General features: G+C 58.6%; 1 protein-coding gene across 4 annotated transcripts in view; it reads right to left on the bottom strand.

Annotated features, from left to right (window-relative positions):
- Positions 1–3,373: 3,373 nt before the first annotated feature.
- The window catches only part of ACOX3 (acyl-CoA oxidase 3, pristanoyl), a 39,824-nt gene continuing 21,278 nt past the window's right edge, over positions 3,374–21,919 (bottom strand). For 3 of the 4 annotated variants that reach the window (XM_078068333.1, XM_036085686.2, XM_078068332.1), the window contains exons 11-18: positions 21,582–21,702; positions 19,134–19,256; positions 18,859–18,972; positions 13,568–13,683; positions 10,003–10,177; positions 8,769–8,836; positions 6,725–6,811; positions 3,374–4,017 (exon numbers count right to left, since the gene is read on the bottom strand). In XM_078068333.1, the coding sequence (XP_077924459.1) occupies positions 3,898–4,017; positions 6,725–6,811; positions 8,769–8,836; positions 10,003–10,177; positions 13,568–13,683; positions 18,859–18,972; positions 19,134–19,256; positions 21,582–21,702 (924 nt within the window). In that variant the 3' untranslated portion in view covers positions 3,374–3,897. The remainder of the gene's footprint in view (positions 4,018–6,724; positions 6,812–8,768; positions 8,837–10,002; positions 10,178–13,567; positions 13,684–18,858; positions 18,973–19,133; positions 19,257–21,581; positions 21,703–21,919) is intronic. The other variant, XM_036085688.2, reaches the window with a different exon arrangement.

Here is a 21,919-nt window from a genome sequence, read left to right as displayed (position 1 = left end):
GCTGAGGCCAGGCTATCAGAAGCATATCAAAAGGGACGGTCCCCAAATGTCAATGATGCAGCCCCATGATAACAGAGGGCCCAACGGCCACCAAGAACCTTAGTGGCCACAAGGAAGACCTCAATCCCAAGATGTTAATGGGCTCTCGAGAATGATCATGGGGTTTGGGCTGGTTTTTACTGTCTTCTTTATGCTCTGGTGGTTTCCATTTGTATCCGTCCAGCCGGCCCCACAGAGCCTCAGGAGGCTGGCTCCTAGTTTGTACCCAAGGGGGAAGACTCCCAGTCCACAGTCTTTGTCCTCGGGGAGTCGGATTTCCAGCCATGAGCACGTGGCCTGTGTATGTGGCCCAGATAGAAGGTCCCTGGCTTGGTCCTCTGCCTTTGTCTGTCTTTGCAGCCCATCCCGCACACAGCATCACACCGATGCAAACCCCTGAAGGCAAACCCTGAATGTCTGAGACCGGACAGTGGGGGCCACCGCCACCTGTGAGGAGACCGTCCTAGCAGGACCAGCAGATGCTAGCCAGGAAGGTTAAATGACTGGTAAAAGTTTTGGAAAGATAATGGCCAAACCATCACTATTTGCCAATGACATATAAGGAAAACCCAAGAGAATCAATATAAGACTATTATAACTAAGGTTTTTAAAAAAGTGACCAGTTACAAAGTAAATATATCAAAGCAAGATAGCTTCTTATTAAAAACAACATGAATCAAAGGTCTTAGATGGGAAGACTACTCACCATAAAGATATAAATTCTCCTGATAGTAATCTATAGATTAAATGAAACCCCCAAATTCCAAAGATTCTTTCATTAATCTCGAGAAGGGAGAGCACCAAACTTCACAAAATAATACCAAAGTTGGCACATCTAAGACATTTTTTTCAAGAGACGAGAGAGGTTTTGCCTGCTGCAAAGGATACTGAAAAGTATGAAAGCCACAATAATGGAAACCGTAGGAGCTGATGTGAGAAAAGACAATAAAATAGAAAAAGGCAGAAATGGGCCCAGGAATGTCTGTGATTCTGGCATTTGCTGCAGCTGGCACTTCCAGTTAGGGCCAGCCGTCTGGAATCCCTACCTCACACCGTATCTCAAAATCAACTCCTGGTCAGCTCAGTACTGTGATACACTCTAGAGAAACAGACGAAAGTAGAAATAATCTTGGTGTGGGAGAGAACGTTCCAAGCGTGACCTCAAAGGACGAAGCAGAAAAGATTCTTAGTTTTATATAAGACTTCAAATTTTATTTTAAACTTCATGTTAAATCAAAAATTAATACAATCAAAAGGCAAAAGATAAATGAGGGAAAGTAATAGATAATATGTATGTCCCAGGTTTATTGTTCTTAATATGTAAAAACTATTTTTAAAATCAACAAAATATTGTGAAAACTAAAGGCTCCATTAGGCAAAAAGCGAGAAGTGGCAATCATCACAGAGCACATAGAGATAGCCTATAAATAGTTGGGGAGACATGTTCAGCCTCCGTAGGGAGCAGGGAAGAGTGCATCTGCCCAGGAGATGCCAGTGTTCCTTAACCACCCAGACTGGAACCGGGAGGACACCGCTGGGAAGGGCAACGGAGCAGGAAAGGCAGGTGCCTTCCTGGGCACGGTGTGATAATGCGGAGACCTCTCAAGCACCGGCCATCTGCGGGCCAGGCCCGTGTGCTGTGCTTTCCTCGCTAGCCCATTTCAATGCTGACAAGTGTGGAATGAGGTGGATTCAGTCGCTCGTGCTGTTTCATCAGGGGTGCCGCCTGGTCCTGCCTGGCTCTCATCCTGTGCTTGTCCACGCTGGCTGTATCACAAGCCCCTCCCTCAAGGTGCTGGTCCCAGCAGGCCAGCTTCCAGGAGCTGACCCATGCACAGAGCCACTCCGAGCACAAACTAACTCTCCACGTCCCTCAGGAGGCTTGTTAAGCTTGTACATTCGTGCTGCTCAACAGGGGAAGCGCCTGAGAAACACCCTTCAGCAGGAAAAGGAGTCTAGAGGATGGCCCCACACTCTGTTAGGAAAATCACACACACACACACGAGTGCACAAACACACAGAGGGCCTCAGGAATGGAGCGCTCCAGCACGCCACCAGAGGTGGGATGAACTGTCCACCAGGCCCCAAGCAGTGGGGACAGGACAGTCAACATTTTGGCCTCGGAGTGGCATGGGGCAAACCCGGCACAAACCCAGGATGACAATGAACCCAATTCTGTGCCCTCTGGCCCCAAAGGAAATGACATGTAAGCAGTGGCTATGGCTGAGAGTGGAGCTGTGGCATTTTCCTCTTTGACGCTTTCTACATTCCTGAAATAGTGCCCGATGGCCATGTGCTGGCTTCACGGCTGGCGTCTGCAGGCTATAGGGCATGCCAGCTGCCATCCATCGCTCCCGGAGGACGGGCACGACGATGCAAACAAGTCCTCCAAGAACCTGTCCGCGGGACGCTAACAGCTGAATGAGCCACGGCCCTCGGCGCAGCACGCTGGACCCGGGACAGCTTCTTGCAGCTGCTGGTAGAAACCGCCCACCCAGAGGTATATTACACTCAGGTGGGAGTTCCCCGCAGTTAAAACTATGACCCCGATACTAGCAAGGGCCCGCTCTGTGCCGGCCCTGTGCTGGGCCGAGAACATCGGGATGGTCGTGCGTGCGCTCTGGGCCGGACAACTTCCTGGCCGTGTTTGGGCCATGGCGGTGACTGAGGCTTTCAGGGTCAGTTTTCTCACCTGTAAAATGGGCATGTTAGTATGACTGCCCTCACCTGGCTGTCTGAGGGTCCAGGAATGGTGACAACAAAGTCCCTGCATACAGTAAGTGCTCAATAAAAGCAGCTCCTCTTACCCAGTCACTTGCTCCTGGCTGCCTTTCGGGGCCTGGGGTGGGGTTGGGTTCCCCTTTTCTAGGCGTGGTAACTGAGGCTTGAGAAGTCAAGGAACCACTCCGGCAGTTCCCAAAGCTGGAAATTCAGTCTTTAAAAACAGGTCCTGCCCTGCCCTTCCTGTGCTCGGAGGCTCGGAGCTTCGGAAGCAAGAAGCCATCCCTGGTCCCCTGGCACCACCTGTGGTCCTCGGGCGCCCAGGTCATGTCTGCCTGCTCTGCTCCAAGGTGACAGAGCAGCTGCTGATGACAGAGAGGAACCCGCGAGCCGGTCGTGCTGAGCAGGGACCCACGAGTGACCGCCTGGGGGTCCGCCCCCCTCTGACCTGGTCTCCGCCAGGAGGCAGGCGCACTCGCCCACGGGGCCGGGCGGGGAGCTGCCGAGCAGCATGGGCCATCCTGCCGATGGCAGAACAGCCGGATCCGAACTGCGAACCGGAATGAAGGAACAAGCATGCGGCCGGCAGCTCAGCACCCTAAACTGACCAGACTCATGTGACGCATTTATTTTCTTTGGAAACATTTCCTTGATGGAAACTGCAATTTCCACACAGAATGGATTTTCTTCTCCTTAGGAATCTCAAATTACATCATTCAGGTAAGCTTAAAATAGGATTTAATTACACGATAAAGTCAAAGCAGTTAACAAAGAATCAGATTGGCATCATTGAGCACTAGTGAAGCAGAGCTTTGGAAGAAATCTCAGAATGCGGAAGATCATCAGACCAGAAAGCCCCTGATTGTGAGCACGTGGCCTCCTCTCTGGCATGTGAGCACAGCACGTGCAAAGTCCTAATTATCAAAAAGAGTCCATCGGGAAGAGGTGATCATACGGATTTTCTTTGCACACAGCAAATCTGGCGGAGGCACTTGCCCTGTGCCTTCTGCGGGGAGCCCTCCCCGGGCGGGTATGAGCACAGGTGCGTTCAGAAAGGGGCAGCGTTTCCATGTCGTCTGGTCACCATCTCCATCAGCTGGACCAGCTTACCTAGATTCAGCTGAACGTGCCACGTGACTACAGCTTTGATTTCAAACTTCCTATACGGGGCTTATGGACGGAAAACTCCGACCACCACGACGGCCTCTCCAGCACTCTGCTTTCCAGAAGGACAGCAGTCCACAGGTTTTTATAGAGCTACAAAAAATAAGCACATACATGAATAATAAACAAGGTTCCTCACACAGCCGAGGGGACAGACGCAGATCCCCTCATACGCTTTTGTTGAAAACACAGAAAATCCTCTGGTCAGTTTTTAGAAAATTTTAAGATGATTTAATTTACATCCATCTTTTTTTCTCACAGAAAACAACTGGAAACACGTAATACTTTAAAACACGCTTACGGCGACAGCTTTGTACGTGTCCTTTTCTCTGGGAACTCTCATAGGGGGAGGCCCGCAGGGTCCTGCGGGTGAGCGCTAGCTGTCTACTCTGACACATGCCCCCTCCCCTGCGCAGCTGGGGGCTGCCTGCGCGCGGGCCGTGTCCGCCTGCCCCGTCCGCCTGCACGTCTGGGCCAGTGGGCAACCTCCTCCAGCATGCTCACAGCAAACCCCTTCCGCCGGGCTGCCCCGTGGGGAAAGCAGAGCAGCGTCTATCCTGGAGGAAGGCCATGCACATTGCAGGAGCTGCTGACTGGTTCTTCATCCACCCCAAACACGGCGCCCAGGCTGACAGGTCTCCAGTCCACAGAGCCAGGGAAGGGGCCTCCTATGTACCGGGCTGGCCTTGACAAACTTTACTGTTTTTTTTTTTTTTAAGTAGGCTCCACACCCAACATGGGGCTTGAACTCAACCTGAGATCAAGAGTCACATGCTCGACCACGGAGCCAGTCAGCTGCTCCTTACTTTGAAGAAGCCAGTGTCCCTGCACCTGCTGAGTGCACTCCTGGGCCCCTCCAAATGCTCTGCTTGCTCCCCCAGGGACACTCGGCCTCGCTCTCTCCGCAGAGGTCACATATGGCAATTTGGAACATGATGCTTCATGGAATGATCATCTTAAATAACCTCTGGCAGCTGGGTCTGTTCACTTAAAATGCACTTCTCACCTAGCAGCCCCTGGTTAAAATGCGTGCCGTATACACCTGCCTGTCAGGTGAGGCCTCGGGATTCCACGGTGGAATCCGGAGCCAGAAAGAGCCTGCAGCTCAGGGACAGGCTCCTGCGCACCAGCCACTCTTCGGCCCAGGGCCGGGCTGTCTCTGCAGGGCAGTGAGCCGGCCGCCCTGGCTCCTGCACCCGCTAACACTCCCGGGGACTCGGGGCCTCTCATGATGCCATGTCCAGGTCCTCCTCAAGTGCATGTCAGCCGGATGCCTGGTAAGTGCCCCCATGGGCAGGTCAGCCTCAGCCCCCCGCCTTATTGGCACGTCCTCCTGCGTGTGCCCACTGGAGCCCGGGCCACACTGGGGACTAAGGTCCGGTCTCCTGTCTTCTCTCCAGGTGGTAAATCTCTACCCACATCCTGGCTCTGCTGTTTCCTGGCTGGGCAGCTGTGGGCAGGCCACCTGGCTTCTCTGGATGTCGGGTTTCTCCCTGGCAAAGCGGCTGTGTAACAGACACCGTGTGGGAGGGGGCTAGAGGACAGCGGGCCTCTAAAGACGTTACTGTCCCCACACCGGCCTGGGGACTTCTTCTGTCCTGCCCACCCCAGGGCCCAGTACACCATCCCAACCCCAGGTGTGGCCTGGGCCGGGCCACAGCCACGGCACCTGCTCGCTTCCCTGGAGAAGTCTGTTCCCCTGAGCACACATGGAGGGCTCCTGCCCCCTTATGTTCAGTCTCCACTGAAACAGAGCCTGAGTTGAAAGCAGGTGTTTCAGCACAAAGAACATGGCCTTGGGGGTCGGGGTCAGGTGGGGTCCCGGTCTGTGAGACCTCAGGCGAGCGGTAACATTGCAACAACAAGCTGTAGGTGGTGCACTCCTGGAAGGCACTGAGCAGACCCGTGAGCACCCCGCAGCACGCAGGATAGGAGTGGGCTCAGGAACGAGCATAGCAAGGGTCCCATGGCAGGACAAAGTGGGGGCACCTGCCTGGGGGCGACACTTGGGCTGGAGGCCAGGGAAGGGCTGAGAGGCAGCGCTCTGCTCAGGTGCAATGTGGAAGTGCTCCAGGCAGAGGGACAGCAGGTACAAAGGCCCTGTGGTGGGGAGGCCTAGTGTAATAGAAGAACAGAGGGGGACAGTCAGGCTGGAGTCCAGCGGGCAGGAGGAGCACAGCATAAAATGACCCTGCAGAACCAGGCAGACAGAGGTCAGGCTGCCTGGACTGGGGGTGCAGGAAGGGAAGTGCATGCAGGTTTGGGGATGAGGGATGGTGGTGGAGCGCTCAGCAGAGGAGTGACCTGACAAGATCACTTGAAGAAATCATTCTGGAGCATAGCACGGCAAGAGAGATCAGGGAGCCAAGCAGGGGCTGCTGGGAAGCGAAAGTACCAGGGGTGAATGGTCGGTTGACAGAAAGGGTCAGGGTCCTGCACTGTGAGATGTCAGGAAGACCCAGCACTGGGAACGGCCCCTGGGGGTGTGAGAACAGGAGGACCGCCGCAGGGCCCCGCACTCGACAGGGGCTTGTGCTGATCCCAGCACCCCGGCCCTAGGAGGGCGGTGCCGCCAGCCCACATCTCCCGGGAAGGCGGGCTGGGGTGAGGCTAACTCGCCCCAGACCACCCTGACCTCTCCTGGCCCCTCCCTCCACCGCTGCCTGAGTGGAGCACGTTCCGGAAGGCGCCAGGGCGCTCCTGGCCCATGCCATCATCCCAGGCTCGGCAACAACCACCAGCACCCCCAGAGCAGCCCCCACTGGTGCTCGGATGCGCGGCGTTTCCCACCCGGCCTCACCTCGCCGTCGGCCCTGCCAATCGGGGAGTCCAGGACAAAGTCGGGAGGGGCGATCACGTCCACCAGGGCAACCGCATCGTCTTTCAGCTGTTGGAAAACAAAGTCCATTCGCTTGGCAACCCCCAGAAATCTCCATGGCGACCGCTGAGAAACAGAGTGCTGGCCGTTTGTTGCTACAACCCGCTAGCAATGGTAACCCCGGCAGGAGCGTGCGTGGCTCGGTTACTAACGCATCATCTTTCCGTTGGCTTGCATCACAGATTCCCTTGGTGTGTGTCTGAATATTTTCTCCATGTTGCTAATCACTCAAGACTCCCAGTGCATTAACTGTTTTTCAATAAGGTAGGGGCTGCTCGTAAAAGCGGCTCAGCAGCTCACTAACCAGCAGGCGTCCTCAGGTTTGTGTCTGAATCCTGCCCGATCTGGGCAGCTGCCGTTCCAGCAGAGGAAAACATGTCCGGAAAAAATGTGCCGGGGGAGGTGTTTATGGGCACCTGGGAAAGCTGTCCTACCAAGGCTGTCTGGTGTGCGGAGGTTTTATGACGCCCCTGTCCCCTCGTGCAAGTGGTTCTTCAATAGGACACGTGGAATTTATGGGAGAAGACTCCCAAGGACTTTCTTGAAATGCAAAAACATTCTTTTTTTTTTAAATAATTGTGAAGTGCCTCGGCTGCACCTGGAGTGGGACGGTTTCGGCAACGCAGACAGAAAGCACCCGGCTGGCTCGGAATAACCCAGTCCACACAAGAGAGGAGAGGAGCACATCTTCGTGGCTCGGGTGCTGCTCATTAGCATACCTGCTCCCTCGCTCCACGGCCACGCGCCCTCTGTCCCTCGGCTCACAGATGAACAAGTCTGCCCACTTCACATGGAACCATCAGCACAGCAAGGCCCCTCGTCTAGATAGGGGTCAGCACACCTGCCATATAACAGCAGGACATGGTCCGGCTCAGTGGCCACCTCTGCCGAGGCCACACCAACACACCCACAGACGATGCACGAGTGAGCTGCTGGACGGGGCTTGCACCCCCTCCACCTGTCTGACCCAGGCCCCCCGGAGTGACCACAAGGACCTGGGCCTCCCCGGTGGCGGACGGAGACGAGGCATCGGCTGCATGACTATGCATGCGACCACCTGCCCGCCTGGGCCACAGCCGCCAGGTGCAGGTCCCGGGGGACACAGCTGTTTGAGAGCAAGGGGAACACACCCAGGAAACCCTCCAGTTACTGGTTTTACTGGGCGGAGAGTACGCGTGGCCACACACGGGTGCGGTGCGGTCACAGATGCACGCCGATCCAGAACCCCCAGAGACTGAGGGATGGCCACTGGCGAGCTGAGTCTGGGGAGAGGTTTGAAAACCAGTCAGAGGTGCTGCCTGGAAGCACATCGACTCTGAGCTCCAAGAGGGAGAAATGGAGCGGCGTGTCGCCGGTCATTTGAGACACCTTATAAAAGGATTTCCTGCCATCAGGAGGAGAGATGATTCTGCTAAGGACAGTTGCCTAGTTCAGGGGGACCAGCACATGTGGCCCTTCAAGTGTAAGCTGGTGACAATCGAAGACCAACACCTCAGTCACACGGGCCCCTTTCCATGGCGACAGCCTTGGGGCTATAGTGACTGATGGGACGGCACAGCTCTGGACATGTCCACCCCCTAGAAAGGCCCACTGGATAGAGCGCCACTAGAGCACAGGGTGGGGGTTTGGCCCACGTGCCCTTTCTGGGTGATAAAGGTAAAAGAATGCCATACACAAGAAAAATACCATGAAATGAATTTAAGCCGGAGGCTGAGTCCCTGGAAAGCTTGAGAGAATTACCAGGGTGGCTGTAAAAAGTGCATTACAGAGTACAGACTCTAAGACATTCCCCAAAAGTTACTCTTTGCCTAAGATTCCTGACATAGGCATATTTTCTTGTAATCTTCCTGTTTTTGCTCAGCGTTGCACACACACGAATGTGTGCAAAGCAAAGGTGTGTGTCATTATGCAGTGGTTACATGTAACGCGGGGGAATCATGATGACACGGGAGTGATCGCAGCTCACCTGTGAGCACAGGTCCAGGATGGCGTTCTGGATCATTTTACCTGCTTGCTCACCAGAAAAGTAGCCACCTGTAAGCACAGCACTGGTTACACTGGGGCCTGGTACCCCACATCCACGTCAGCCCCCCAGGTGCTTTATGTGAGGTCTCCCAGCGGCGGGAACATGCTGGCCGGGGCCAGGGTTCCCGTGTCCCTTTCCCATCGCTGTGCATGCACCAGGAGGTCACGGCCAGGCCAGGAGACCTCCTCGACCACCACCAACCATGATCACCCCACCTCCACCACCATCATCATCAACACCATCACCCGCACCACCACCACCACCATTGTGGGCTTGCCATGGCATCTTGCGGGCCCCAAGGCCGTGGCCTGTGCATCTGACAGCACATTTGCTGCAGAATCTTTTGTTTCTGAAAACAGAAAGAAACTGTCCACCCCTTGGAATTGTCACGTCTTAGCACACGGGCCCCTGCCCTGCACCGTGCCGCTCCCTGGGTCCGAAGCCCGCTCTCCCCTTGTAAACCTAGCCACGTGCTCTCACCGCCTCTGGGGGGCAACACCAGCCCTGCGGGGGAAAACCTGGTGCTTGGCGAGGGGAGCAGGACAAACAGTCCTACTCTTCAGAAAGCCAAGACACACACACAGGAGGAGAACAGATACACAGGCTGTCACGGCATTAACATGTCTCGGGGGAGATGAGAGAAAATGGTCTGAAAATGCTCCTTAGAAGGACAATAATGAAAACAGATTGAGAAATCCAGCCTTATCCCATTTTCACCAATCTTCTGGGAATCAGCCCCCACACCACCTCCTCCAGGAAGCCCTCCTGGGTCCTCAGGCTGGGCATTCCTAAGAGTGCTTCCCAGCAGCCTGGGCTCGTGTCTATCTGGGCCCCCTGGGCTGGGAGGCATAGGCTTCAGCTCACTATAGACCAGCTCCCTGCCTAGCTAACGTGGGCCTCCTGGAAATATTCTCTGAACTGGAAACAGACTTCAAAGGGCCCTGGACGAAAGGGAAACGTCCTGTCCTGATGCCGCTTTTCTTACCGTGGATTCTAGGCTCCTCATCTGCCCACAGGCTCCCCCAGCCTGTGAGGAATGCCCAGTGAATGCACATGGAGGTAATACCTCACGAGAAAGGCCAAGTCTCCTGGCTAGGACGCGGCTGGAATCCCCGGGCAGGACCGGGCGGGACAGGACGGGGGGGGAGGCAGGTGCCCACCGCAGGGGCCTCACCTTGGTAGAGCAGGGCCGTGTGCTGGCTCAGGGACCACAGGGCATAGAGGGCACTGAGCCGCCCCAGCACGGCCCGCAGTGGGGGCGGCACGCGGGGCTGGTGCGTGTACTCGTGGAACCTCCGCACCACCGTGAGCTCCAGGAACGCCAGGGCCAAGGGATGGCAGTAGTACACCTTAAAACAGAACACAACACAGGGCCGCCGACCCCCGTGAGCTGGCAGCTGGGGCCCCGGTTACAGCCTGCGGGGGGCGGTGGAAGAAACCGCTGGGCACACAGGCCAGGGTGGGAGCTCCAGCGCACGTCCCCGGGCAGGACAATGACACCAAATGAAGTCGTGCATGGAGGGGGCACGGCATGAGAATCACCTGTGTGCAAACAGCACAGGAAGGCCAGCGGCAAGAGAAAGCCGAAGCCGAGGCCGGGGTCCGTGCGCTCCACGACCTGGGGAAGGCCAGTGGCCGCTCTCAGCTCGGCCCCACCTGACATGCACAGGGACAACCGTGCCGGGCCCTGCGGCTCAGACACGGGACCATTCCCAGCCGGCCTGCAGGTGCAGGAGTTCTGATGCCCGCTGTGTTTGCGGGCGCAGGAGGCCTTGGCGGGTCTTCTGGTCCCAATGTGTCCTTCTTAACCAGCACCCCCAGAGCCCGCTGAGCATCATCAGCTTCATTAGGTTTTCTTTCCCCGTCTCCGCTGTCATTTTACCAGATCTGTTCTAATGAGAAGAACAGCACTCGCGTGGCCTGAGCTGCACTGAGGAGCACGCGGTGTCTCCGTGTCTACACCCGACCCTGGCTGGCATCTTTGGTTGTCAAACTCAGGGGTGCTGTGGACACCTTCGTGGGCAGAGGTGGGGTGCTGCTGAGCATCCCACAGCGCCAGGACCGGCCCCCCAGGAATTGTCCGTGGATGGTCAGACGGAGCCTCTGCTCCCCCAAGCTCCTCTAGGCGGGGACAGGCGGTGAGGCCGCGGCTCTGCCTGTGGGCTCCTGCACAGTCCGCTGACCCCCCGGGCCGTGCCGTTTAACTGTCCCCGCGGGGAGTCCAACGTGGCTGGGGTCAGCTGTCACTCGGAAGCAGCAAACCCAGGACAAGTGCTTGCAGACTGCGAGCGCTCGAGGGCAGGGCCGTCACCTGTGAAGAGTCCGGAGGGCCAGCCCCTGCCCCCAGCCCCTCCCCCTCTCCTGCGAGCCCCCACCCCCACGAAGCCCTAAACCATCAGGTCCAGCTGTTCATTTCTGCTGTGCTCTAATTCCTGAGGGTATTTGCACAGGAGCGAATCATGGACACTTCAGGCAAAAACCGAACTCCTCATTGTCCACGCTCAGACCTCAGTTCAGGGCAAAGAGCCAGGGCCTGGGGATGGTGCTGGGTTCCGGGCCAGCCCCAGCACAGCTGAGCCGGGCGACCCAGGGCATGTCTCTTGGCCCTGATTGCCCGATCCATCAGAGAAGACGGCAGGAAACGACCCGTGTCAGGAGCCCGGGTGCGGTGGGGCGAGGAGAACACGGCTCATCTGCCTTCGGAGGCCAGCAGCTCCGGGCGTATGGGGCCCCACCGCCCACCGTTTCACATGTGCTCACTCTGAACACGGGAGGGTACTACTCGGCCAAAAAAGGCAATAAACGCATCCTTTTCTTTTTAAAGAACCTACTGTGTGCGGTCGGCTTGCAGAAGGTGCACAGCAAGGGGCAGCTGTTCAGGGGTGAGCAGGAGGGGATGCGAGATAAATGCGCTCCCCCACGAGTCAGAGTCAGCACGCTCTGTATTTTCACGGAAAAGCAGCCCCTAACCGCCCCACAGGGCAGAGCAGCTCCCGCCCCCACGACCCGCCGGACACCATCCTTCCCCTGCACGGCCCGGGTCGTGCTCGGCGACCGCTGTGCCGGCGCTGGTTCCCCGGCCAGGAGCCCTTCCCCGGCGGGACGCGCTGCCGGTCCCGCCGCATGTGCGTCCCCGGCCTGCAGCCTGTCTCCTGACTTTGTTTATAGAAATGGTGAGCGTTCACACAGTCACATCTGACCACTTTTTCTTTTTTACGGCTTCTGGTTTCCTGTCTCAAGAAGGCGCGTCCCATGCCGAGGCTACACACGCATGCTCTCTGAAATTTTCCTCTCGTGCCCGGTTGCTGCTCAGGTCACCGTATGGGAAGGGGCTGTGTCCTCCTGGGGCGTCCGTGAGCGTCCAGCCCAGGCCGTGAGAGCTGACCCAGGGCTTGCTCTTCGCAGGCTCTGGGATCAGAGCCAGGCGAGGCTGGCCTCTCCCGACCTTTTCTGCCATGTGACTCACTGAAATGCTGCCACGGAGTGCTTTAACGAAGGTGTAAAGGTGAATTATTTCTAAAACGGCTGAGCCCCTGCTTGAGGTCCGGTGTCAGGGTGCCAGGCACGGGCCAGCAGGCAGGCGTGCAGAGGGACGGCACGGAGACCCACAGCCACCTCCAGGCAGCTCTTCGGGATTCGGACGCAGCGGGAATGGGTGCCTCTTGTGCCCTCCATCTCTTTGGGGCCTTGGCTTGTGACTCTAGGGAGGCCCTCCACTTCCACTTCCGAGTGACAGCCTGATGGACAGGGAAAGGGGTGACATGGGACAGGCTAATCCACCCCCGTCAGTGTCCAAAAGACTAAGCCTGCTGTGGCCCCAGCCGTTCCAGAAGGATCCTTGCCACGCCTCCTACTTTGGTCGCCGTGGCACTGAGGTCAAGTTTACTGATGGGGGCCACCTGCTGAATTCCTATAAGCCCTGGGTTCCAGTTATCCATCCAGGCCTTTCCAGTCAAGACGCCATCCTGTTCCCTCACTTGCACACCTGGGGCAGGTGTGTCCAGCAGGTCCCTGGAGACACCGCTGGCTTTGCTCCTGACCACGTCCACCCAAGCACTGAAGCTGCCCATCACAGTGTAACGGGAGGGGTCGGGGTTCATTCAGAGGAGACGGGCAGATGTAGATGCTGAGTTCTCAGAGGACATGAAATGAGCCTCACAAAACAAGGCCAAGAAGGAACGACACCAGTTCTAGAAACTTCTTATGTTTCCTTTATCCATGGCCTCCCAAACGACAGCTGTCACCCCAGATGGACTGGATGTATGGGTCACAACAGGCCAGATCCTGATGCCAGGAGGTGTTTTAGAGCAGGCTGCCTTTGTGCGGTAGGTTCCAGAATGTGGGAGCCAGCCCAGTCCAAGCATGAGAACCAAAGCCACCCTGGGACCATTCCCACCAAGGCTCCCCGAGAAGGGCAGTAATGCCCCGAGAGAAAGCAAGTGTGACCTTGCGTGAGTCACCAAGCTGCCACCAGGCGGCTGAGAGGGACCAGGGCTGGGGCCCCACAACCCAGCGTCCCTGCTCCAGCCGTGGCCAGACGCCGCCAGGCACCTTGAACACAACACCCACAGTCCAGCGAGGTCCCTGCAGCAGAACAAGGTGCAGAGAAGCCACGCTCCCGCGGTCACAGGGGCCGGAGGGCTCGGCCGCCACCACCACGACAGGCAGCTTACCGAGGCCACGGCAGTGCAGGAATTGGGAGTGAATCAAACAAGCGATTTTTTAAAACAGACATATACCTGACTGTTGTTTCTTGCTTCAAAGTCATTGCTTCCTGATCTTTTCTCTTGATTTAATTTCTGATAACTCTCGCGGAGCAGGTAACCAACCAACCACTCGTAAGCCGCCAGGGGAACTTCAAAACAAGAAACAGAAAAACCAAAAGTAACCATAGAGCATCTACCGTCTGCAGAGCACTCCCCCGGGATGGGCGGATGGGCAGCTCGCGGGCACCGAGCCATCTTCGGGACAAGTCTGTGAGACATGGACACACGAGGGCACCCCGCGTTCCACACTGCTCCAGCAGCCAGAGGCCAGGGGGCCGCGGAGCCACCTTTGGGGTGAGCGCCTTGTTTGGGAGGGCTGCAAATTCTGGCTGGGGCTCACATGCGTCATCTGCCGGGACACGGTACATCCCCTCAGTGTCACTACGGATTCGCGGGGACAGCAGGGCACCTTTGCGGCAGAGGACGGGCAGGCGGCAGGAGGAAGGGGTGCCCGTTCCCTGGCCAGCCCAGCCCTCGGCCTCCCTGGGGCTGGAGGGCAGCTGAGCTGGGCGTTCTCACTGGCTCCCAAGGAGCCCCTGCCAAGGAGCTCTGAGGGAGGAGACAGAGTGCAGATATACGGGCCGGCGCTGGAAGGGGTAGAAGGAAGACCCACCGGAGAGACTGCAGGGCGCCCCCCCGACCCCTGTCCTCTCCCTGCCCCCAGCGCTGTGCCACATCTGTGGGCCCCTCTCCTCCTCATCACATCTCCGCCAGGGCTGACACGGCATATCCTACGGACCAGGCAGGTTCCAAACTCCCCAGAACACCCTGCCACACAGAGCTGTTACCACCCTCCCGAGGAGGACCTGGGGCACAGAGGGAGTGGGCAGGAGTCGTCTGACCTGGACACACAGCCCCGAGTCCACACTTTCACGCCCCCCCCACCCCGGCACAGAGTCGGGCACAGAATTGGGCACCGGGGTGAGGCCACAGGGCACGGGGAGCCCTTCCGCTCAGCAGCTGCTCTAGGCTCAGAGTTCCCAGGAGGGACCGTGGGGACCTGGCCACACTGGGTCTGGGCCCAAAGCCTGGGCAAAGGGTCCTTGGGATTGCTCCTGCATCACACAGCCCACTCCCAGGAAGAAGACGGGCAGCACTCTCTGGGGTCCCATTGCAGACCCTCGACCGGATCAGCACAACTGAGATGTCCGTGAAAGAGCAGACAAACCGCCTCATGGACTGCAGTTCCTCTGAGGTCTCCTCTCACAGCTGTCCTCAGTCCAGAGTCCTGTCATGCGTGGTAGCTCCAATGGGAGCCCCAAAAGACATGCTCACGTCCTGCCCCAAACCTGTGAACGTCTTCCTCGGGAAAAGGCAGACGTAATCAGAGAGGAGATCCCCTGGGAGTGGGTGGGCCCGAAACCCAACAACGAGTGTCCTACTAGGATCAGAGGAGAGATACACATATGGGCGAGGCCATCGGGGGGACAGGGGCGATGGAGCCCAGGATGCCCGGGGCCCTGACCCACCGTCCCCCCCAAGCCTCTGGAGGGAGCGCAGCCCAGCCCACACCTTCTGTCCAGACTTGCCAGAGAGAAAACATTTGTTTCCGGCCCTGCCCACACTCCCCAGGGGGCACCGCCACAGCATCCAAGGTCCCCAGACCTGCCTCTCCTGCCCCACCTCCTGGTCCTGGGGCTCCCGGGCACGTCCGCCAGACACTGGACTCCACGAGCGACACCGGAACTCAGCGTCATCCCACCTCTTCGCCCTGACCACCGGGGGCTTCATTCTCACCCAGCCGTCCATCCAGCGAGCCCCTCAAGGCCGGCCAGCCACCTGCCGACCACCTCTCTGGCCTCCCACCCTGCCACTCTCCTCTCCCAGGCTGCCTCTGCCTGGGTCCCCATTTCCTGGCTGATCTCCCCTTCTGAAGCGGGGCTCTGACCTTGGTGTGCCCAGAAAGCAAGGCGTGGATGACTGGCCCCAGCTCCCTGGCTGGCACGGCCCAGGTCTGGGTGTTGCCTGCTGTCTGTCTGTGTTCCCACACCCTAGCGCTCTTGTGTGGCTGGATGTCCCCACACGACCTCCTGTAAAGGTACAAGACGGCCAGGGAGCCGGCTGCTGGGGAAACAGCTAAGCTGTGCTGCACCCACGGGGTGCTCAGAGTGGCAGCCCCGGCGGCCCCCAGCCCCCAGCACGAGTGAAACACAGCCCAGGCCCTACTAGGCTCAGCATGGGGATGACCACATCCCCCCGTGTACTACAGGGGAAACTGAGGCTCGGAGAGATGAAGTACCCAGCCCTAGGTCACGCCGACTCCGGAGCCTGAGGTCCCATGACTGCACCACGGGGCCCCACGGAATAGGATGCGACGTGAGCCCACTGCTTTACACACATGTGGCTGTTGGAACCACGTACGCTGAGCCACAATCATTGAGTATTTTTGCAAATCAGCCAACTTGAGAAAAACAAATGGGCCTCATATTGCCAAGTGACAGTGCAGATCCTGAAATGCACAGGAACATTTGTGAGGCCCGTCCTCGGCACGCACGCCTGCGTGTGAATCAGAGGAAGCAGAGAGACATCCGAGGACCCGAGCCGTGCCGGCCTCCCCCCAGATAAACGACTTGTCCCTGAAGGAAAACTCCTGGACCTTCCCGACAGGCTACGCTCGGTCCTGCGAGGTCCCGTGTCTCTGGTCCTACAGAGAGCGAGGCTCGTAAGATTTCACGGAATCTTTACTGCGGATCCCACCGGCTGTGGCCAGGGCTGACACGTGGGGTGGGAGGACCACGGGCCCTGGAGCCGAGGGGCTGGCCACGTACCACAGGCTCCCTCTCTGCGTGGACAGTGACGTCAGCACCCAGTGTCACTTTCACCAAATGAATTCTGGTTCCGTTTTTTTCCTCCAGAAGATGTTTCCACTTTGTTGGATCTTGCAAAAACCAGGGCTCTCACGAGAAAAACAGATGACGGGGCCTGGCATGCGTCCTGCTGCAGAGGCGCAATGCGCAGGAGGGGGCCCCGCGTGCACGGAGTCCGCGAGGGAGGGGCTGCAGCAGAGTGCCCGGCGCGGCCAGAAGCCGCCAGACCGCTTGTTTACTATTTGGTTTACAATGGGTGATGATTTTAGGGAAAGAAATTCTGGTTGGGTTGATGTTATGAGAAGCATGAGCTCTTTTTCTAGTGTTTTCTGTAGCAACTGTTGGCTGGGGCGTTCTGAAACCATCTGGAATAGACCCTTAAGTGTGTCCTGCTTCCTGTGGGCACCTTACGAAGGCAGGTGAAGGCCTGCCAGGTGGTTATCGTCAGGAAAGGCATGACAAAATGTGGCAACCAACAAGAAAGAAAGCACTTGTGAGCAGAAGCTTCCCGGATGATGATGATGAGGGAGGAAGTGGCCGGGACGTCGCCCAGCCCGGGTTCTACTCTTGCTCCGACTGCTGGCGTGGACTGGGGTGGACCGGTCGGTGCCACCGGGCCCGGTCTCCTCTCGGGAAGATGGGAGCGGTGTGTGCGGCCCAGCGGGGCCGAGCGGAGAGTGAGGCGGGTGCCCTCAGCACCCCCAGTGGCTGATGCTGTGATGCCATGGGCTCTCGGCCCCTGACGGGCGGTGGGCGGCGGCCCCCAGGCCCAGGGGACACTCGCTCTGGGGTCTCCTGGTGCAAGGCCAGGTGCCCTCCTCCCATGCCAAAGGCCCTCGGTGGAACAAGGGGCATGTTCGAGACTCCCGAGATGGAAAGGAGAGCACGCGTGGTCGTGCGTACGACGGCGGCCGGTGGTACCGGGCACGGCGCTGAGCACTCCACAGTGTTAGCTCCCGCGTCCCGAGGGCCTGACGGAGCGGGTACAGCCAGCAGGCCGAGGCGGGGAAGGGGCGCCCCCTCGCTCTCCCGCAGGTCCCTGGGGGGCTCAGCACAAGGGCAGCTCCTGCCCGGCCCCCCAGGGGCCGTCTCCAAGGGGCGTGAAGCACGTGGCCTTGGTGCTCACGGGTCAGAGGACGGCGGGATCAGTGACGTTTCAGCTGTGGCTTCAAGCGCTCGGGGGAGGGGGGGCGCAGGCTCGGGCAGGAGCTCCGTCCCTGCTCCTTCTGCAGGTCTCAGCCCCACGCGCATCAGGAGGCTTCCAGGGGCTGTCAGGGAGGACGCCGAGCTTCGGAGCACAACAGGCTCGGCCGGACCCGGGCTCTGCACTTGCACTGTGGACGTGCCGCCGGACCTCCCTGAGCCCGGGCGCCAGGGCAGCTGCAGAAGGAGGTGACCCCGGGACGGGACCGGTGCCTCAGCAAGCCCCCTCTGCTGGAGCCGCTCCACCCGAGTCCTGGCGGAGCTGGTCCGCCCCCTCCGCCGCCGCCGCCCCCTCCGCCGCCGCCGCCCCCACCCAGTCCAGGACACCCTCTCCTGCCGTGTCCCTCTGTTCCCACAGCTGCCGGAGCGGCCTTTTCTCCAGAGTAACATTTGAGAGTGAATCGTCACAACGAACACACAGACCCAAGTCGGTGAGCAGCTCTCTTGCTCAGAGTCAAGTGTTTCCCATGGCCCTGGACGACAGGTGCACCCCAGCGGGTACATCCCTCCCACGGCGCCCCTGTGGCCACTGTGTCCTTGTCACTGAGACCCCAGACAGGCCGTCCTGCGTGGGCCACTGCCACACAGCCCCTGCTCCCTGCACCAGGCCCGCCCCCATCGGACTGCAAAGCTGCGTGAGAGCAGGAACCTGGGTCTCGCGGGCTCTGCCTCCCAGCCAGGCTGCACACCGATACTTGTAGATCAAAGGGGCGACCAGCATAAGGGCACATGCCGTCTGTAGACCGAGTACATTCTGCACTGAAAACGCATTTGCTTGTCGTGTGCTCCTACAGCCCGCGCTCATTTCTCTGAGGATAGACCCCGTGGGGGAGAAGCGGGTCTCTGCCGTTCCCCCCTGTGCATGGCGGCGGGTATCCCATGGTTAGGGTCAGGCGCTCAACAATCACGGCCAAGCGCGATGAGCATGGAGCCCAGTGCTGACTGCAGCTGAGCCTGTTTGGGGCTGAGAACGGTGAACGTGCTGTGGGGCGGGGGCCACAGAAGTGAGGCCAGTGAGGCTGGCACGTGCAAAGGCCCTGAGCAGGAGGGCCCCGGGTTCCTGTGAAGACAGCTCAGTCACGGGCCCTGCCGCCCAGCGAGGCAGGGATAGGACCCAGAGCCTCTCCCTCTTCATCCTTAGGGAGAGTCAGCGCCTGACTCAGCATCACGCCCAGGGAGGTGCTGGATGAACCCCTGCTACACAGCGGGCCCAGGGATCACGACGGGCGGGAAACAGGGAGACGGCGAGCTCACCTGAGGAGTCCAGGCAGCTGTCGACGCTGGGGCATGTGAACCTCTGGCCAAGGATATCGGGATAGGCTTGCAGGAAGTCCACAGTCCTCAGAGGGCTCTGGAAGTGAGCGCCACCTACAAGCACACCCAGGACCCGGAGTGACCGGAGCACCCCGGGAGCTGGTCAATCATGTTTCGTAGCACATTTCCTTCCTGCAGACACAGGGGCCTTGTGGGGCGAGCTCCCTCGGCAGGGCCGGGACGGCTTGCCTGCGTGAGCCAGGGTGGGGCCTCACCTTGGACGTGGCGTGCCAGCAGGCTGAGCAGATAGCTGCTGGTCTGCTGCAGCAGGATGTTGTTGTCCCCCTCATACGTGCAGTTGGGGTCGTTGTCGTTCCTGAGGTCACCCAGGCGGTTCACTGCAATGAAGCCGCATGCTTCGTCACTTCAAGTGCGCGTGCGGGGCAGGGACCAATGTCCCGGCCGGCCTGATGGAGACACAGCACTCCCAGGCTGCCTGGGCCCAACCACACCTCCTCCCTGGCTGGGTCCTCCCAACCTCTCACCCAGCTGCTCCGTCTTCAAGGAGACACGAGTAGCCACACAGCTGAGCCCGTGAGGCCCGCGGCGCCGGCTCGAGAAATGCCCAGGGTTGTTAGCATACCCCTCTCCCCTGCGGACACTGAGCCTCGTGCGGTCAGCTGCCAGAGCCCTGGTGTGGGGGTCACTGACGGACGCTCCAGGGGAGCTGCCTACCCTGCGGGGAACCCATCTTTTTACACAAGAAATTTCAAATATCTCAGGGCGCCTGAGTGGCGCCGTCAGTTGAGCATCGGACTCTGGGTTTCAGCTCATCACGATCTCACGTTATGAGATCGAGCCCCGCCTCAGGCTCCATGCTCAGCACAGAGTCTGCTTGGGATTGTCTCTCTCCTCCCTCTGCCCCTCCTGCTTGTGCACGCTCTCTTGCTCGCTTGCTCTCAAAACAAATAAATAAATCTCAAAAAAAAAAAAAAAAGAAATTTCAACTATCTCAAGACAACTCTCAGTTTTCTTCTGTTGTCTCTCCTGCCAGTGAAGGGACCCGATTCCTGCACATACTTTATAAGGTACACTTTCTAGACCCTCTCATCTGGGTCTCCTTCCTCTGATGGAGAATGTTCTCCACATGTGAGGCTGGGTGGGACAGGACGAGCCAGAGGTTAGAGGAGTGGGATTCCCATGCTCACACGCTGCTGGGTACAGGGCCCGAGAGGGTGTGAGATGTTCCGCAGCAGCCATGGGGCTTGTGGTCACCTGGGACACACTGATCGTTTTCCGCCCCGACCCGCTGCCCCCTGCCACAGACCACTCTACCGAAGCAGCTGGGCGTGGCCACTAACAAACAACTCGCAACTGATACTGAAGCTGGACCAGGCCCGTCCCACCCACCCCACTGAGCTTGGCCTTGCTGGTTTCAGCCCCGCGTTGGACCCACGGCAGCTGACTCGGGTGTTGTGTTGTCTGCGGGGCTGCCCGATTCCATTTCATAATCTCCTTAAAGCCCAATAAAGCGAACTATTTATAGCGTCTCTCTGAGCCGTGACAACAAACAGAAAGTACAGAACGGTGCACAGAGGACGCGACATGTAAGTGCCTCGGGCGCAGCCACGGTCTCCCGTTGGCCCGTGGGTAACGGGGAGGCAGCGTGGCGGGAGCCGCCCGCACGACGAGAACCTGGGGCGGGTCCTCGCTGGAAGCACGTACTTACCGCAGACCATCACCGAGATGGTCCAAGTCGGCAAGAGCCTAAGATGCGTGTGGCGCTGTGAACTGAAAACAAGGCTTCCGCCGATCCTGCTGTCTGGAGCGCCTGGCGGCCTGCTTGGGCTAACTAGGTTGTACCAGTCACTGCATGTCGGCTCACGGGACGCTCACGAGGAACCGCGGCAGCTCCAGCAGTAGTACGAGCTCCAACAACAGCCTCAGATAGAAGCCACGGGCTACGCGACGTGCCACACGCCCGGCTCCGTGCCGACTCAGTGACCACGGCAGGGACCCGTGTTGGCGCACACTCTGAGCGTCCCCATGTTCAGAGAAGGACACCGAGGCCCACGAGGCTGGCTAGCTGGCCCAGTCGCGTGGCTCGCGGGCATCAGAGCAGAAGCTCGTCCCAGGCCGTCCGCTGCCCACTCTCAGCCACACACCAGCTGCCCAAACAAGGCCAATGCCAGTAAAAACCAACGCCCTTGCTCTAAGTTTAAGAATTTTTCACCAGGACAAAACTTGGTGCCAGATTACTGCCAAGTCATTAAGCAAAGAGTGACAATTCTAAAGAACAGATTATCCACTTTCTGCTGGGGTTTTGGCGGGCTCCTTCACACGGCCTCCCCGCTGCTCCCCGGCGTGGGGGTCACTGACGGACACTCCAGGGGAGCTGCCTACCCTGCGGGGAACCTCGGGAGACCAAGGAACAGGGGGCAGCAGCAAGTGGAGGTGTCTGTCTAGGCCAGGGGGTCGGCAAAGCTGCCTTGGGAAAGGCCAGCCAGTGAGCATTTTAGGCTTGACAGAGACGACTCAACCCGGGTGTCATGCAAACACGGCCACAGAAAATGCATGAATGAGTGGGCGTGGCCATGTTCCAATAAAACTTTATTCGCAAAAACCAGCAGTGGCTAACTTCGGCCCACAGGCGGTAGCTTGCTGACCCCTTGAGTCAAAAGTAGGGCTACGGGCAGAAAACCATCACACACTTCCAAACCTACCGGCCAGATAGCCATGTCCTCCGCACGCCTCCCGGCATTCCTGAATTCCCCGCTGGGCGGTCCAGGAGGCCAGGGGCTTGCCCGCCGATGCCAAGGCGTGGATCTCACGTCCGAGCTCTGCCTTGGGAGAGGAAATCCAACAAGAACAGGTGAAAAGAGGCTCCGAACCAGAGGTCAGGGGTCACTTCACCCCTAGCGTCAAAGGCTTGTGTCCCCTCTAGTCTAATCCAGGACACCCGACAACTGCAGGAAAAAGAAAGAAACCCAATTTTAGCTGAAAAGGGGAGATTCATCTCAGAGGGGATACACTGTGGTACAAATGGTTTCAGAGCCATGAA

Source organism: Halichoerus grypus, chromosome 3, assembly GCF_964656455.1.
Source record: "Halichoerus grypus chromosome 3, mHalGry1.hap1.1, whole genome shotgun sequence".
Classification (NCBI taxonomy): Eukaryota; Metazoa; Chordata; class Mammalia; order Carnivora; family Phocidae; genus Halichoerus; species Halichoerus grypus.
The sequence above is the reverse complement of the archived record's forward strand: the minus strand, read 5'-3'. Positions and strand labels throughout refer to the sequence as shown.